This window comes from Artibeus jamaicensis, unplaced genomic scaffold, assembly GCF_021234435.1.
Source record: "Artibeus jamaicensis isolate MK-2021 breed Jamaican fruit bat unplaced genomic scaffold, CSHL_Jam_final contig_457, whole genome shotgun sequence".
Taxonomy (NCBI): domain Eukaryota; kingdom Metazoa; phylum Chordata; class Mammalia; order Chiroptera; family Phyllostomidae; genus Artibeus; species Artibeus jamaicensis.
In genome coordinates this window covers 3,197,584-3,212,969 of record NW_026521840.1, presented here as the reverse complement: position 1 = coordinate 3,212,969, position 15,386 = coordinate 3,197,584, and the positions used below count along the sequence as shown (strand labels likewise).

Here is a 15,386-nt window from a genome sequence, read left to right as displayed (position 1 = left end):
GGATTCAGCCCTGGGCCTTGTGTTTGCCACCTGTGGCCTAGAGTAAGGCTGATTGTCACCAGGTGTGTCAAGAGTTGCCTGAGGTTCCAGGGATTGGCTCTTTTAGTACAATACAGGAACCTAATAAAAAGCCTTAACCTATTCAAATGTGCATATTCCTTCTGAAGGATGAGGTAAATGAAGTTAAATGTTTTTCCTGTTCAAAAATATGGCCTTTCAACTGGCCTCCCGTGGTTCTCTCAGTAAAAGGTGCCTCTTGAATGCAGCTGAAGCCCAGGAATTGCTGTGAGATAGACCTGGGGGACAGAAGGCTCCATGGACCTATGGATGAGGTGTGAGTACTTGGGGGCCACCCCTAAGTTACCTACTTGGAGGACACCAGCTGCCTTGGGTAAGGCTAACTGAGAACATGAACAACAGATATCACAAGAAGCAGAGGTTTTGAAGCTCTGGCTTTTCTGCTACAATGCAGATTCCTAATTTAAAGTCTTAATCTATTCATTCCCCGGCTGGTGTAGCTCAGTGGATTGAGCGCTGGCCTGTGAACCAAACAGCTGTGGTTCAATTCCCAGTCAGGGCACATGCCTGGGTTGCAGGCCAGTTCCCAGCAGGGGACGCAAGAGAGACAACCATACATTGATATTTCTCTCTCTCTCTCCTTCCCTTCCCCTCTAAAGATAATAAAAATCTTTTAAAAAAAAAGTCTTAATCTATTCAAATGTTTGTAATCCCTCTGTAGTCTGAGCTAAACAGAATTAATATCCTTGCCTTGCCAGAGCAGGGCCTTTCTGCTGGTGGGGGCATGGTTCTCTTCAAAAGAGAAACCTGGATGGTTTTGAGTGCGCAGAAGCCTGAACCTAACCCAAAGCATTTGAAATTGTGAAGCGACTATGCCCAGGTTGGGGAACGCACCCTCCAACTTTCTAGTCTGTGCAGGTGGTTAGGGACCGCCCCTAGCTTCCCTACTAGGAGGCAAAGCTTCCAGAAGATCACTGTCAGAACAAGTATCACAGATGTCCATGCCACCTGGCATCATGGTGACCAGGAACAACAGGTAGGTGCTGGGAGAGGCTGGGAGTTTTAGGCTGTAGCTTTTGGAGTCCAATGCAGAAGCTCAATTATAAACCCTAACCTATTCAAATGTGAATATTCAGCCTGGACTCTGATCTAAAAGAAGGCACACGTATTGAATACAGTATTTGACTTGCCAGAGTGGGGGACCTTTGGCTGGCCTACCATGGCTCCCTGAATAAGAGACACCTAGATGTGCTAACTGCTGCAAAAGCCTGGCTAACTTACCAGACAGCAGTGCCTGATGGGGACTGACTATCCCTGGGTGGGAGAAAGCTCGTGCGATTTCTCGAAGCATGGTGAGATTTTTTAAAGCTTTTTTAAAAAAGATTTTATTTATTTATCTTTAGAGGGGAAGGGAAGGAGAGAGGGAGAGAAATATCAATGTATGGTTGTCTCTCCTGCATGCCCTGCTGGGAACTGGCCTGCAACCCAGGCATGTGCCCTGACTGGGAATTGAACTGCGATCTTTTGGTTCTCAGGCCCACACTCAATCAATCCACTGAGCTACACCAGCCAAGGTGTACAATGAGATTTTAAGCACTTCTTCTAAGTCCCCTGCCAGAGGAGCACTGATAAAATGTTTACTAAGCTAGCGTGTGCTGTTCAGGGTCTGGCAACCTGAGACCAAGAGCAAGAGGCACCTGTTAAGAGAAAGGGGTTCCCAGGCCATGGCTTTTTTAGCCTAAAAGCCTTGATTTTTCAAATATGCCCATTCCGTTTGAAATGTGAACTAAAACTAAACATAATATACTTGCTCTGCAAGACCAGGGCTTTTTTTGCTGGTCAGACAGGGGTTCCCTCATAAGACACACATAAGCGTCTTGAATGCTGAAGTAGTGTGGGATCTTACCAAGCAGAATTTACAAGTGGCATGGACTACGTGTAAATGAGGGGAGGATACCTCCAACTTTGGAGGTTGTGCTGGTGGTTGGGAACATTCCTAGCTCCCTGACTGTGGGGCAGCAGCTACCAGCAGCTCACTGACAGAGTGCCTACTATACACACATAAGCAGCCTGTGTAAGGCTAATTGGGACCAGGAAAAAGTGGCAGGTCAGTCAAGAGGCCTGGGATTCATAATGCTGCCTTTTTGAGTACCAGGCAGGGGCTGCATAAAAAGCATTAACCTATTCAAATGTGCATGCATATTCCTCCTGAAGGCTGACCTAACTAAAGTTAAACTTTTTTTCTGTGCCAGAATGAGGTCCTTCAGCTATACTGCCATTGTTCTCTCAGAAAGAGACATCTAGTCTTCACAAATGCTGGTGAACCCTAGAAACTTTCAGAACAGCCATCCAAAAAGAGTCTGACTGTCCTTAGGTGGGGGAAGGCTCCCAGAACCCCAGGATGCTGTATGAGTGGTTGGGGACCACCCCTATGTCACCTGTTTGGAGGGCATCAGGTGCCAGAGGTAGGCTGAATGAATACTTCTCATGTGGGTGCCACCTGAGTCAGACTATTAAAGAGGCAGGTTCTCTGAGAAGCTGAGGGTTTTAAGCTCTGGATTTTCCGGGATAATGCATATACCTAATTTAAAGTCTTAATCTATTGTAAATTGTAAATTGAAACCTACATAATTTTATTAGCCAATGTCATCCTAGTAAATTCAATAAACAAATAAAGTCCAATTAAATTAAAAAGTCTTACTCTATTCAAATGCACACATTCCTTTTGAAACTGGAGCTGAAAAGAAGTAACACCCTTGCTTTGCCAGGGCAGAGCCTTTATACTGGCCGAGCATGGTTCTGTCAATAGGAGAAACCTGGATGGTTTGACTGCTTGAAAAGCCCAGTACGTAACAAAGAAGACTTTTAAATAGGGGTTGACTAACCCTGGGTTGGGGAAAGCACCGGCCACCTCTCTAAGCCATGTGTGTGGTTGGAGACTGCACCTAACTTACTTTCCTGCATGGACAGCATTAGCTTCCTGAGAGTCCTTGAGTGCATGCCGCCCATACACGCACCACCTGGGATGGTGGTAACTGAGGTCAGGAAAAAGAGGCAGGTTTTGGGAGAGACTGGAAGTTCCAGGCCCTGGCTTTTGGAGTCCAATGCATATGCCTAAGTATAAGCTATAACCTGTTTAAATGTGTGTACTCTCCCTAAGGTATGAGCTAAGCCAAACATATCTGCATTGCCATCCTTTTGGATGGTCTACTATGGCTCCCTCAACAAGGGACACTTGGACATCTGGACTGCTAAAGACAAACAGGACGTTATTGGCAAGTACTTCCAAATGAGGCCTGACTATACATGGAATTGGGAAAGACTTCTTGCATTTCAGTAGGCTGTGTAGGTGGTTGGGACTGCCCCTAGTTTCTCTGCCTGGAAAGTATGAGCTGCCAGAATTTCCCTAATGGTGTACTGTGCGTGTGAGTAGAGTCTTCAGTCAGGCTAATGGGGACCAAGAACTAGAGGCAAGTGTTGGGAGAGGCTGAGGTTTTTAAGCCCTGGCATTTGCAGTATAATAAGAAGCCAAGTTAAAAGCCCTGGCTTCTTCACATGCATACATTCCCCCTGAAGGCTGACCCAAAATAATGAACATTTTAGCTTTGCCGGGGCACATTTAGCTTTGCACTTTGTCTGTGCACTGGCCTGCCGTGGTTCTCTAGGCAACTGGACCTCTTGACTGCAAGAAAACTTTGAGATCTTACAGAGCAGTGCTTCAAATAAAAACTGACTATCACTGGTGGGAAGAAAGTTCCCAGGACCTTTGGAAGTTGCAGCACAGGTTGTGGACTGCCCCTAGCTGACCTGCCTTGGGGGCAGCATCTGCCAGAGTTTTGTTGATGCTGCACAGACACCTATTTCCCTGGGACAGGGTAACTTGGACCAAGAACAAAAGGCAAGTACAGAGATGGAAGGGGCCCATGCCTAGCTTTTCTTCATAATGCAAATAGATACTTCACTAAAAGCCCTAACATGGTTAAGTGTGCACATTTCCTCTGAAGTCCGAGCTACATAAAGTTAAATTTTTAACTTTGCCAGGGTGGGTCTTCATCCAGCCTACTGTGGTTCCCTCAATGAAAGACACTTGGACCTCTTGACTGCTGGAGAAGCCCAGTTCTTTAAAGAGCAGCATGTCCATATCATGACCAAGTATAACATGGTGAGGGAAGGCTCCCATGACCTCTGGTGTCTGTGTGGGTCGCCAGGGACCACCCCAGCTCTCGACTGAAGGGCACCAGCTGTCAGCAGATTGCCGATGGACTGGATACTGTGCACAGTGGGTGTAGCTTCATGTAAGGCTAATAGGGACCAAGAGCAAGAGACAGGTGTTGGGAGAGGCTGGGGTACCTAGGCCCTGGCTGTTGGAGTGAAATGAAGCAGCCAAATTAAACATTTCAACTAGCATACAGGTCTAAGATGGAGCCTATGTAAGAAGATGCTGATCTTGCCGTCTTACAGGAGCAGATAGAAATATACACCTATAAGTAGAACCGTTGTTTCTGAGAGACAACTGAGGGCTCATTAAACAGCTTCTGAACAAACAAGAGAAGAACACCAAAAAGAGAAGGCTGGGTAACTGGGATCTCTCTGGGATTCCAGCTGCTGGTGAATGCCGTTGTTTACGTCTCCCTCCACCACAGTACGGTTGTAGCAAAGGCTTTATCCCAGTGTTCTGGCCTACCAACAAGATCACCACAGTTGTCCCTAGCCATACCGCAAGCAAACAGCCCATTTTGGCTTAAAAAAAAAAAAACAGAATAAGCAGGATCAATAGGGCATCACAACAAGCACCTGGCCTCTCTGCTTGGAGCAAGACCAGCTAAGCAAGCCAGTGCCCTAGGTGCCCACCTGGCTCCAGCTGGCCTGACAAAACCACCAAGCACTCACAGCCTACACAGATGCTGCTACTATGCAAGACCACTTTCTGTACAATAAGTGAGAGAAAGACCTATAGAAAAGGCTGGGGAGTGGTGGGAGCTCTTCGGAAACTGTGGGACTTCTCCAGGGTTGGAAGAGCTGGTGAGCACTATTATATATGTTCCTCCCCAGCTGAGATGCATGGGCGGGAGCTCTATCCAGGTGCTCTGGCCTACCTGCAAGGTCATCATAGTGTGTTCCCAGACACATTACTTGATCTAATTTCAGCTCTGAACCTAGGGAACAAGTAGGATCCACAGGGCATTACCAAAAGCACCTGGCCTCCCCACTGGGCACTGCTTCAAGTTTGTACACCCCTGCCCCTGATGTCACAGGCACCTGCTTGGCTCCACTGGCCTACCAAAACCACCCAGCACACACAGCAAACACAGATGTCAATTCTTCAAAAGGCCACTTTTTTCAAGACTGGGAGAGATACCTATTTTGTCTAATTCATAGAAACAAACATAGAAAGTCAAATAAAATGAAAGTGAGAAGAATCTCTGTCAAATAAAAAAAATAAAAATCCCAAAATAAAACAGGATAAAATAGAGGTAAGTAATTACCCAGATAAAGAATATAAAGAAATGGTGATAAGGATGCTCACCCAACTTGAGAGTGGGATAGGGCACCTTAGAGAAAAAATTAGCAAGCAGTTAGTATAATAACAAACTGAGAAGAGCTGAAGATGACAATAACTAAAATGAAAAATAAATTAGAATGGCCCTTGCCAGGGTGGCTCACTTAGCTAGTGCACTGTCCCATAAACTGAAAGGTTGCTGGTTCAATTCCCAGTCAGGGTACACACCTGGGTTGTGGGTTTGATCTCTGGTCTGGGCACATATGATCCCTGTTCCAAGTGCAGATGGGAGTCACCCAATCAATGGGTCTCTCACATAGATGTTTCTCTCTCTGCTTTCCTCTCTTCTTTCCTCTTTCTCTAAAAGTATTGAAAAATAAATATTGCTGGGTGATGACTTTAAAAAAAACTAGAATGAATTAACAGATTAACTAATACAGAAGAACAGAGCATTAAACTGAAAGACAAACTAGTGCAAATAAACCAATTAGAATAGCAAAAAGATAAAAAAGAAAAATGAGGATAGAAGTTTTAGAAAAAAGGAACCCTCATTCACTGATGGTAAGAATGTAAACTGGTACAGCCACTATGGAAAACAGTGTGGAGGTTCTTCACAAAATTAAGAATAGGGGTACATATGACCCAGCAAACCCTCTTCTGGGTATCTAACCCCAAAATTTGAGAACACTTATTTACAAAGAATATGCAACCCTATGTTCATTGCAGCATTATTCACAGTGGGCAATACATGGAAACAATTGAAGTGTCCTTCGATAGACAATTGGATAAAGAAGATGTGGTACATCTATACAATGGAATACCACTCAGTCATAAAAAAGATGAAATACTGCCATTTGTGACATGCATGGACCTTGAGAATATTATGCTAAGTGAAGTCAGACAGAAAAAGTTAACAACCATATGATTTCACTCCTATGTGAGATACAAAATTGAAAGCAAGAAATGAACAAACAAGAAAAATAAAAACTCATAGATGCAGACAACAATATAGTGGTTAACAGAGGGAAGGGGGCTGGCGGTAGTAAAGGGTGTCAAATATGTGGTGATGGAAGATGATTTGACTTCAGGTGGTGGACACACAATATAATATGAAGATCATGTATCATAGAAATGTACACTCGAAACTCATATGATCTTATTATCCAATGTCACCTCAATAAATTTAGTTTAAAAAGAGAAAACAGGATAGTTGAATGGACCTCTGGAACAACATCAAGCACAAAAACATTTGCATTATAGTGGGAATTTGCATTCCCAGAAGAAGAGAGAATAAAAAAGAAATGTTATTTGAAGAAATAATGGCTAAAAACTTTTCTAACTTGAGAAAGGAAACAGACATCCAGGTCCAAGAAATATAAATAGTTCCAATGATGAACCTAAAGAGATCAACACCAAGACATACTGTAACTACAATGGAAAAGGTTAAAGAGAAAGAGAAAATTTCAAAGGCAGCTAGAGTAAAACAACTAGTTTAACAACATAGTTCCATAAGGCTGTCTTTCAGCTGATTTCTCAGGAACAATTTATAGACCAGAAGTAGTGGCAGGGCATATTTAAAGTGCTGAAAGCAAAACCCCTGCAACCTAGAATAAGTTACGCATCAAGGATGTCATTCAGAATTGGAGGAGAGAAGATGGTGGACAGGTAAACGCTTTGAGACAGAAAATGTAAGTTGGAGGACTCATCCTACTCAATAGTAAACTATAATACAAGTCTGTAGTAATTACAACAGCATTGCACTGGTATAAAAACAAACACACAGATCGATACAATACAAAGAAAAACCCAGAAATAAACCCATGCCTATATGATCAATTAATCTATGACAAAGAAGGCAAGAATATACAATGGGATAAAGACAGTTTCTTCAATAATAGTATTTGGAAAACTGGACAGGTACCAGCAAAAAAATGAAAGTGGACCACTTTTTTACGCCATATACAAGAATACATTCAAAATGGACTACAAACTTAAATGTAAGACCCACAACCACAAAAAGTCTAGGAAAAACCCAGGGAGTAAATTTTTCTCACTTCTCTTACATATTTTTTGGGCTATGTCTCCTCAGGCCAGGAAAACAAAAGAAAAAGTAAACAAATGAATTGGACAACATCAAACTACAATGTTTTTGCACAGCAAAGAAAACCATCAATAAAATGAAGACAGCCTACTAAATGGGAGATTGTATTCGCCAACACTACATCTGATAAGGGGCTAATATCCAAAACTTAGAAAGAACTTATACTACTCAACACCAAAAATGAAACAATCTAATTAAAAAATGGGCTTTGGATGTTAAAAAACACTTCTTCAAAGAGGATCTACAGATGGCCAATACTCATAAGAAAAGCTACTCAAAATCATTAATTGTCAGAGAAATGCAAATTAAAACCACAATGAGATATTACCTCACACCTGCCAGAATGGCTACCAGTAATAAATCCACAAATGACAAAGGTTTCTTTTTATACACACCCTTGCCAACTCGTTGTTAGTTCATTTATTGATGATAACTATTTTGACATGTGTGAGGTGATATCTGTTGTTGATTTTAATTTACATTTCCCTGATGATTAGTGACAAGAAACCCTTGTGCACTGTTGTTGGATTGCAACTTTGGTGCAACTAATATGGAAAACAGTATGGAGCTTCCTCAAAAAATTAAAAATAAAACTGCCACATGACCCAGCAACCCCTTTATGGGTATTTGTCCAAAGAAATCCAAAACAATAATTTGAAAAGATATAAGCCTCTCTATGTTCATTGCAACATTATTTACAATAGTTAAAATATGGAAGCATAAAATATGGAACCTAAGCGCCCATCAATAGACAACTGTATGAAGAAAATGTGCTACATATATACAATGCAATAATCCTTGGCCATAAAAATAATGAAATCCTATCATTTGCAGCAACATGGATGAATTTAGAGGGTATTATGCTATGTGAAATAGGTAGAGAAAGACAAATAGTACGTAATTTTATAATATTTGGAATCTAAAAAAACAAAAAACACACAAATAAGAAAAACTCATAGATAGAACAAACTGATGTTTGCCAGATGGTTGGGGTTTGGGGGATGGGAGAAAAAGGAGACAGGATTAAGAAACACAAATTGGCAGTTACAATTTTTTTTGGTGTTATGAGTTTCTTACATATTTTTGATATTAACCCTTTATGGGGATATCATATGTATTATACAGGGTCCAGAAGAAGTAAGGCTTGCTTCAGTGTGGTTGATAGGGTACGTGAAAGTCTCGCACGAGATGGACAATTTGAACATTTTACCTAAAATGTCACATGGTGTGCTTGAGTGTGATATTGTTGTTGCAGAATTACATGCATATGATTTTGTGATAAAATGTTGTAATAAAAAAGGGGGCATTATTTGTGCTGGACCCTATAGAATGGAATATTACTCAGCAATAAAAAGGAATAAAGTCTTACCATTCCCTACAACATGGATGAGCCTAGAGAGTATGCTGCTAAGTTAAATAAGTCAGGCAGAAGGACAAATAGTCTATAATTTCACTTCTCATGGAATCTAAAAAACAAAAAAATGAACAAACAAAACAGAAACAGGCCCATAGCTACAGAGAATAAAACAGATGGTTGCCAAAGGAATGTGGGTGGGGAATGGGGGAAATTAAACAATTTTAATTTTTACAAAAGGCACATCACGTAGAATGTTTGTAATATAGTATGAACTCTCTAGTAGTGAAAGTTTAAACTGTTCATTCACTGTGAAATCTGTCGTCAAGTTTAGTATATAGTTACAAAGTTTAAGCTCTTGAATATGTCCTAAAATAACTTTATATAGATTCCTTCCAGGAACATGACTAAGAAAAAAGAAAGCCCAAACTTCTTCATGTGTATATAAGAAATATTTGGAACACTGATTCAGGTAGAAGTTTAAATAGTGCTCCAAGTAGGAGGTATTTTACCCAAGTATAACAAATATTAACAATAGAGCAGACCTGGCTGGTGTGGCTTAGTGGATTGAGTGCTGAACTGAAATGTCACCGGTTCAATTCCCAGTCAGGGCACATGCCTGGGTTGCAGGCCTGGTCCCCTGTTGGGGGGATGTGAGAGGAAACTGATTGATGTTTCTCTTATACATCAGTGTTTCTCTCCCTCTTTCTCCCTCCCTTCCCTTGTAAAAATAAATAAAAATGAGGGGAGGGGGCAGTGGTGAGGAGAAAATGCAGACAACTATAATTGAACAACAATAAAGTAATAAAATAAATAGAAATCTCTAAAATCCTCACCTTGCTTAGCTAGGGTATGGCTAAAAGCAGTTTTACTATCTAATATAATTTATGTAAGGTAATTTAAATATTTTTCCTTATTGGCTATTCTTTCGGCAGTCATTCTTTTGGCAATACCTGCCCAGGGGGAAAAGATCTGGTACATTTGTTCAAGTTGACATCACCAGGCATTCAACATCCTTGACTCTGTGTCTACCTACTTGTACAAGTATAAGTTGTTCTTACTGATCACTCTGCTACCTCACTCGGTACCAAAAACAAGCACATTATGCTTCAACTATTATGTGTTGCAGAAGAGTAGGGAATTGGGTTTATTTAAATAGATTGGAAACTGAGATCAGAAATAGTTTAGTCCCCAGCAGAAGGCTGGAAACAGTTTCTCACCACGCTCTTATGCTGCCTCATCGACTTCACTTCAGGAGGGTAGGTGTGATTTTACTTTGGCAAACAACTGATACAGGAAAAAAGACTATGGAGTCACAAAACCTGAGTATGAATTCTGGTTGCACCACTTACTATGTGACTTTGGACACTTTATTTAACCTTCCTGAGTTTCCAGCTCCCTCAACTTCAAGGAAATACCGCCCTCCTCAAAAAGCTGCTGTGATGAGAGGCTGTTGTTGATAAAGCCGCCAGCGAAGAGGCTGGCAATATAGTATCTGTTCAGTCAGTGTGACCCCCCTCTCTAACTGGCTGCCTGTGCAATCCTACTCGGCCATCAATATTGTCTGACAGTAATCCATTAAGTGTAAAAACACAGTATGGTGCAAACATCTTTGTGCCTCTAGGCACATGAACAGGCAAACACCAATTCTCCCTTCCCACTGTTTTTTATTTGCACATTTAACATTCACAAATAATTTTACAGATTTATTCTTTTCACAGGTTCATTATTTACAGGGAAGATCAGGATTAAAAGGGAGCATTGAAGGGTTACAAAAAATTACCAGCAGGGATGGCGCAGAGTACAAAGGCAAAAAAAGAATGAACAGAGGAGACGAGAGCAGTGTGTGGCCACTTCATACCAGGCAGGAACCCTGACTTTCTTAAGGCAAAGCCTTTACTCTGTTGTTTCTTCCTCCCACCTAATTTAACCCAAATAAAAAGGCATTCTATTCTCACACGACTGCTCTCTGAGGTCTTAGAAATACAACCAGTACCATAAGTGACCAGATGCATCCCTGGACTTATAAACACCTGAAAAGACAAGTTAAACTTTGATACATTAACGATCCTTCTGAGAGAATTAAAGAGGCAGAAGTTGTTTTATCCTTAAGACTTTAAAAGAAAAAGGGGAGGGGTATATGTGTGTGGTGGTGGAGGTGGAGGGGAGAGAAAAGGGGTTGGAGGAGGGATGAGGACGGCAAAGCCAGCGCTCCCAATATATACTGCTCTTGTTCCTCCAATGCTGCTGATAGAGTGTTCTAGTATACTCAGGGAAAAAGACTGAGTGCTGTGTATGTTCAGTGTTAATGGCTAATAACAAGGAACTTACCCTGGGGAGGTGGTGTATTCATTTCATGCACATGAGAATGCAATTCAAGATTGTGCCCTACTATGCTCTCATCCTAATGTGTTTTTCCTATTTTAAACAAATTTATGATAGGACTTTGGGGAATTTACTTATTAACTTTTCTGTGCCTCAATTTTCCACTTGTAAGATGAGAATTGTAGTGCTTTATGCGGAGGATTAGAGATGCGTGAAAAGCACTTAAGAATAGTGCCTGGCCAAATCAACAGAGCCAGAAAGCAGACTGCTGGCTGCCAGGGGCTTAGGAGAAGGGGAACAGGGAGTGACTGCTAATGGACAGGGGGCTTCTTTGTGGATTGATGAAAATGATGAGATCGTGGTGATGGCTGCACAATTATGTGACTATACTGAAAAAAAATCACTGACTTGTACATACATTGCTTTAAAAGGGTGGATTTTATGGTTAAGGTATCTCAATAAAGCTATAAAAAATTCTTAAAAAAATAGAATAGTGCCTGGCACACAGTAAGTGCCCAATAAATGTCAGCTATTACTAGTAGTAATCTTGTTGTCATTATTAGTCAGCCATCTATGGCCTAAGTAAATCCCTAGAAATTCTTTATCTTTAATAAAAGCCCACAGAATCTAAAAAAGTATTTCTAATTTACATACATGGATTAACATTCACACATCTAAATTGCCTCAGAAAGTAACAGTCTGGGAATCACAATTTCAGTATTTCGCTCTGGAATACAACAGCTGCATGCAATGGACATCTGAGCATATCATGGTAGGCTTTAGATAATTTCCAATGACTTGGTGTTACTCAAAATTCTGAAATTACAGGAAGTTTTCATTTTGCTCTCCAGGAGTAAACAGGAAATCCGGGTAAATAAAATATATAAAGTAGATAATTAAGTCTTCACAAATACAGGCTTGCTAGCCTTCTAATCACATTTTAGGGGCACTTTATAAAAAGACAAATGTAGTCAACAGTAAAATGCTTCCGGTCCTGTGCCCTGTGACCCCACCTTGTCCAACAACAGAAAACACCACCACAATGAAAAGACCCAATTCAACCCATATAATAAGCCTCTCACAAGGTAAAAAACTTCACAATGACTGACTCATAAAACTACACTGCATATTCAAATATGTTCAAAATTGAGTTTTTATAATCTGAACAGAGATTAAATCCACTCTTCACCTTTCCTATTGTTAAAGAATATAACAATGGAGTCTCAATCTCAGAAGTAGGAGTAGCAAGTGATAAGTCATGATGGCAGTGATGCACCTCATTCAGCAAAGATGCTTGTTCACATGCTTGAATTTCATCTGAAGTATGAAACTTCCCAGTTCCTGGAACAGGGTTGCCTCTGTTGGAGTCCCCGTCCCTTCTAGTCCTCCATTTTATAATAAGCCATGTGCCTTTGCAGCAAATCAGGGATAGCTGTGTTGAGGGTTACAACTTCCATGTACTCAGATCTTCTGTCACAGAAGGCAATGTACTTGTTGCATGTAATAAGAAAATATGTATACCCTCAAACTGACTACTCATTCTCGAAAAGATCAATTTCCATTTACTGCCTTCATTTAAATCAAGTAAAACATTCCCTAAGTCATACAAGAGCAACAGATTAATACACAGAACAAGCTGCCTTCATACCCACTATATATAATGCTCTCCCAGACATACACACTCAAAACTCCCCTTGGAGTTGTGATCTTAGGAATTTCCGACCAAGCATTTCACCTGCATAAAATATGGTAAACACTTCCCTTTTGAGAAGCATGGTTATTTCTTTAATTGTACATTATAATCACTGGGATAGATTATACACCAACTTTGGACGATCTTTTTACTTGCAATTGAAAAATTTTGGATGATGGATATGGATAATTTAGGACTAGTTTCAAAATTAAGACCAGTTTCAAAGTATTTTCTTTACCAATTCGACACTAAAGCAGTGGCTTAGTCCTTGCACACAGTTTATTTTAAAACTTAAAAGGGAATTTGAAATAAACAAAAGTATATAACTGAAAACTTTGGCCAAGGCTGGGACAGAGGGGGCCAACTTCGTAATGCTTTTGTAGTTGAATATCATTCTAAAAACACAACTGTCCAAGTATTGTTCACTCAGTTAATCTGGGGATGCAGACAATGTATTTTTAAAATTATAGGTCTATGTGTAGGTAGTCTTTAATTACAAACTGAATAAATATTTAAATTCTATGACAAAGCAAAATTGTGGAATAAGAAATTCCTATATAAGTACACGTATATTTACAATAAATGTTTTCTGCCTGACTGCTACTCTTTGCCTATGAACAGTTCTTCAATGTGCAATTTATAGAAGGCAGCAGCTTATATCACGTTAAAGGAGCCCTGCTGAGCTCAGAGTCAGCCTGCCCCAGACACTCCTCTCCCTGAAAAGCCTACACTTATGTGCATAAATAGCTGAGAATACAAGTAGGTGCACATGTGCAAAAAAGTACTTGTCTAAAGGAGAGCTAATTAGCTTTACAAATCAAGTGTAGAACCAAGACAATAAATTGCTATTCCCCGACCCAAGAACCACATCTAATGAAGAAACTGCTGTGCCCACTATGAACAGGCGGCAGCTCAAAAGCCATCTCATCCTACATCACACTCTAAGCGTCCAGCTGCTGGGAATCAGCTATCAGAACACTAAATCCCTCTCTTTGCATGGTTAGATGCAGGGTTGTGATTTAGCTTTACTTCCTAGTTACTGGCCATAGTATACAGAATAATGAAGAATTCCTTATAGCTACGCTATATTCAAACGGCCTCATTCTACCTTTAAGGAAAGGTGCCCATGTGACAATATGCCTTAGGGACCCACCAATCAACATTTCTGAGGCGGTCTACTTGGATAAGTTCAAACACTGGACCGCTGAGAGTGTTGGTCAAAGGAAAACTACACGTGGCTACTTACACACCCGAGTCAGGGTGTAAAATCAAAACCAGAGTGTCACTGAAGTGCTGTTAAGCATGGCAGTTAGGTGATCATACAGAAAGATTAAAGAAGCTGATTCTTCAAAAGTTTTTTGCTTTTTTAAAAGCAACGAGTGCAGAATTTTCTATGACCCAAATCTGAATACTGGTTAGTGCATGTTTTCTCCTCCCACATCTATGAACCCCCTGGCAACCTCTGTCATTGCCTTTTTAAAGTTCAGTGAGAAATAAAAGAAAATGGATACACACTATCCATTCTTGTTTATTCTAATGAGAGAGGCATATTCTAATAGTCATAAGGCAATGTGTTTAAGAGCTATACCTGAACTGGTATTCTAAATTGGAAATACAGTTAGTTACTAAATCTATTCAACTTGAAGGATGTACCCATGTGCTTTCCGTGTCATTGGCTGTCACCCTAATGGATCACAGTGACCCCTATCACACCTTAAGAAGGCATTACGCTGGGTGTACTATGCACATGTATTTTAAAGAAATAACATTAAGATGGAAAGAACAGCCTTTCAAACATCAGTTCCTTACATGAGTGGCAATAGTTCTTTATGGCTCTTTTATAATCTCCTCACACAGCCAGTTACCAAATGCCTCCAAAATTAGACAGAACAGGGCCAGAGGCAAAGCTCCATAGTGAATTGCATTGTTCAGATGAGCTTTCAATTCATTGGATTTTCATCTCCATTCTCCGATTTACTGAGGAGTAAAGGTGAGAATCATCCAACTGATGACAAAATAGAATAAGAAAACAGGATAAACAGCAAGTGCTTTGCGGTTTGGAGGCTGGCTGTCAGCAAGAAAAGCTGTAGAGGCTGAAGAAAACAAAAGAAAAGCAATCAAAAAAGAATACTGAATACAATGAGACTGTCATAACTACTAACATTTACTAACTTCAATGTGCTCAGCATAGTCTAGAACAGAATTATACTGAAAGTTCACTTATATTTATGGCCCTTGGAGAAAAAGGCTTTGGGAGCACAGGTTTTCCGACAGCTGAGGCTGCTTGTTTCACACACCAAAGCTTTGAAAGCCTTCCACATTTCAGATGGAAACCCTTCTAAAAGGGGCTTCTTACTGTTTTCTGAGAAGTGAGTGAGCTGAACGGAACAGGTTT

General features: G+C 40.6%; 1 protein-coding gene across 2 annotated transcripts in view; it reads right to left on the bottom strand.

Moving 5' to 3' along the window:
• YIPF6 (Yip1 domain family member 6) overlaps nt 1-15,386 on the bottom strand; it is a 48,112-nt gene that overhangs the window by 11,266 nt on the left and 21,460 nt on the right. Inside the window, exon 7 of one of the 2 annotated variants that reach the window (XM_037152584.2) lies at nt 10,621-15,084. The exons of the other annotated variant lie outside the window; for it this stretch is intronic. Within the exon in view, the coding sequence (XP_037008479.1) occupies nt 14,966-15,084 (119 nt within the window). The 3' untranslated portion in view covers nt 10,621-14,965. Of the gene's footprint in view, nt 1-10,620; nt 15,085-15,386 lie in introns of those variants that run through there. 2 annotated transcript variants of the gene reach the window in all.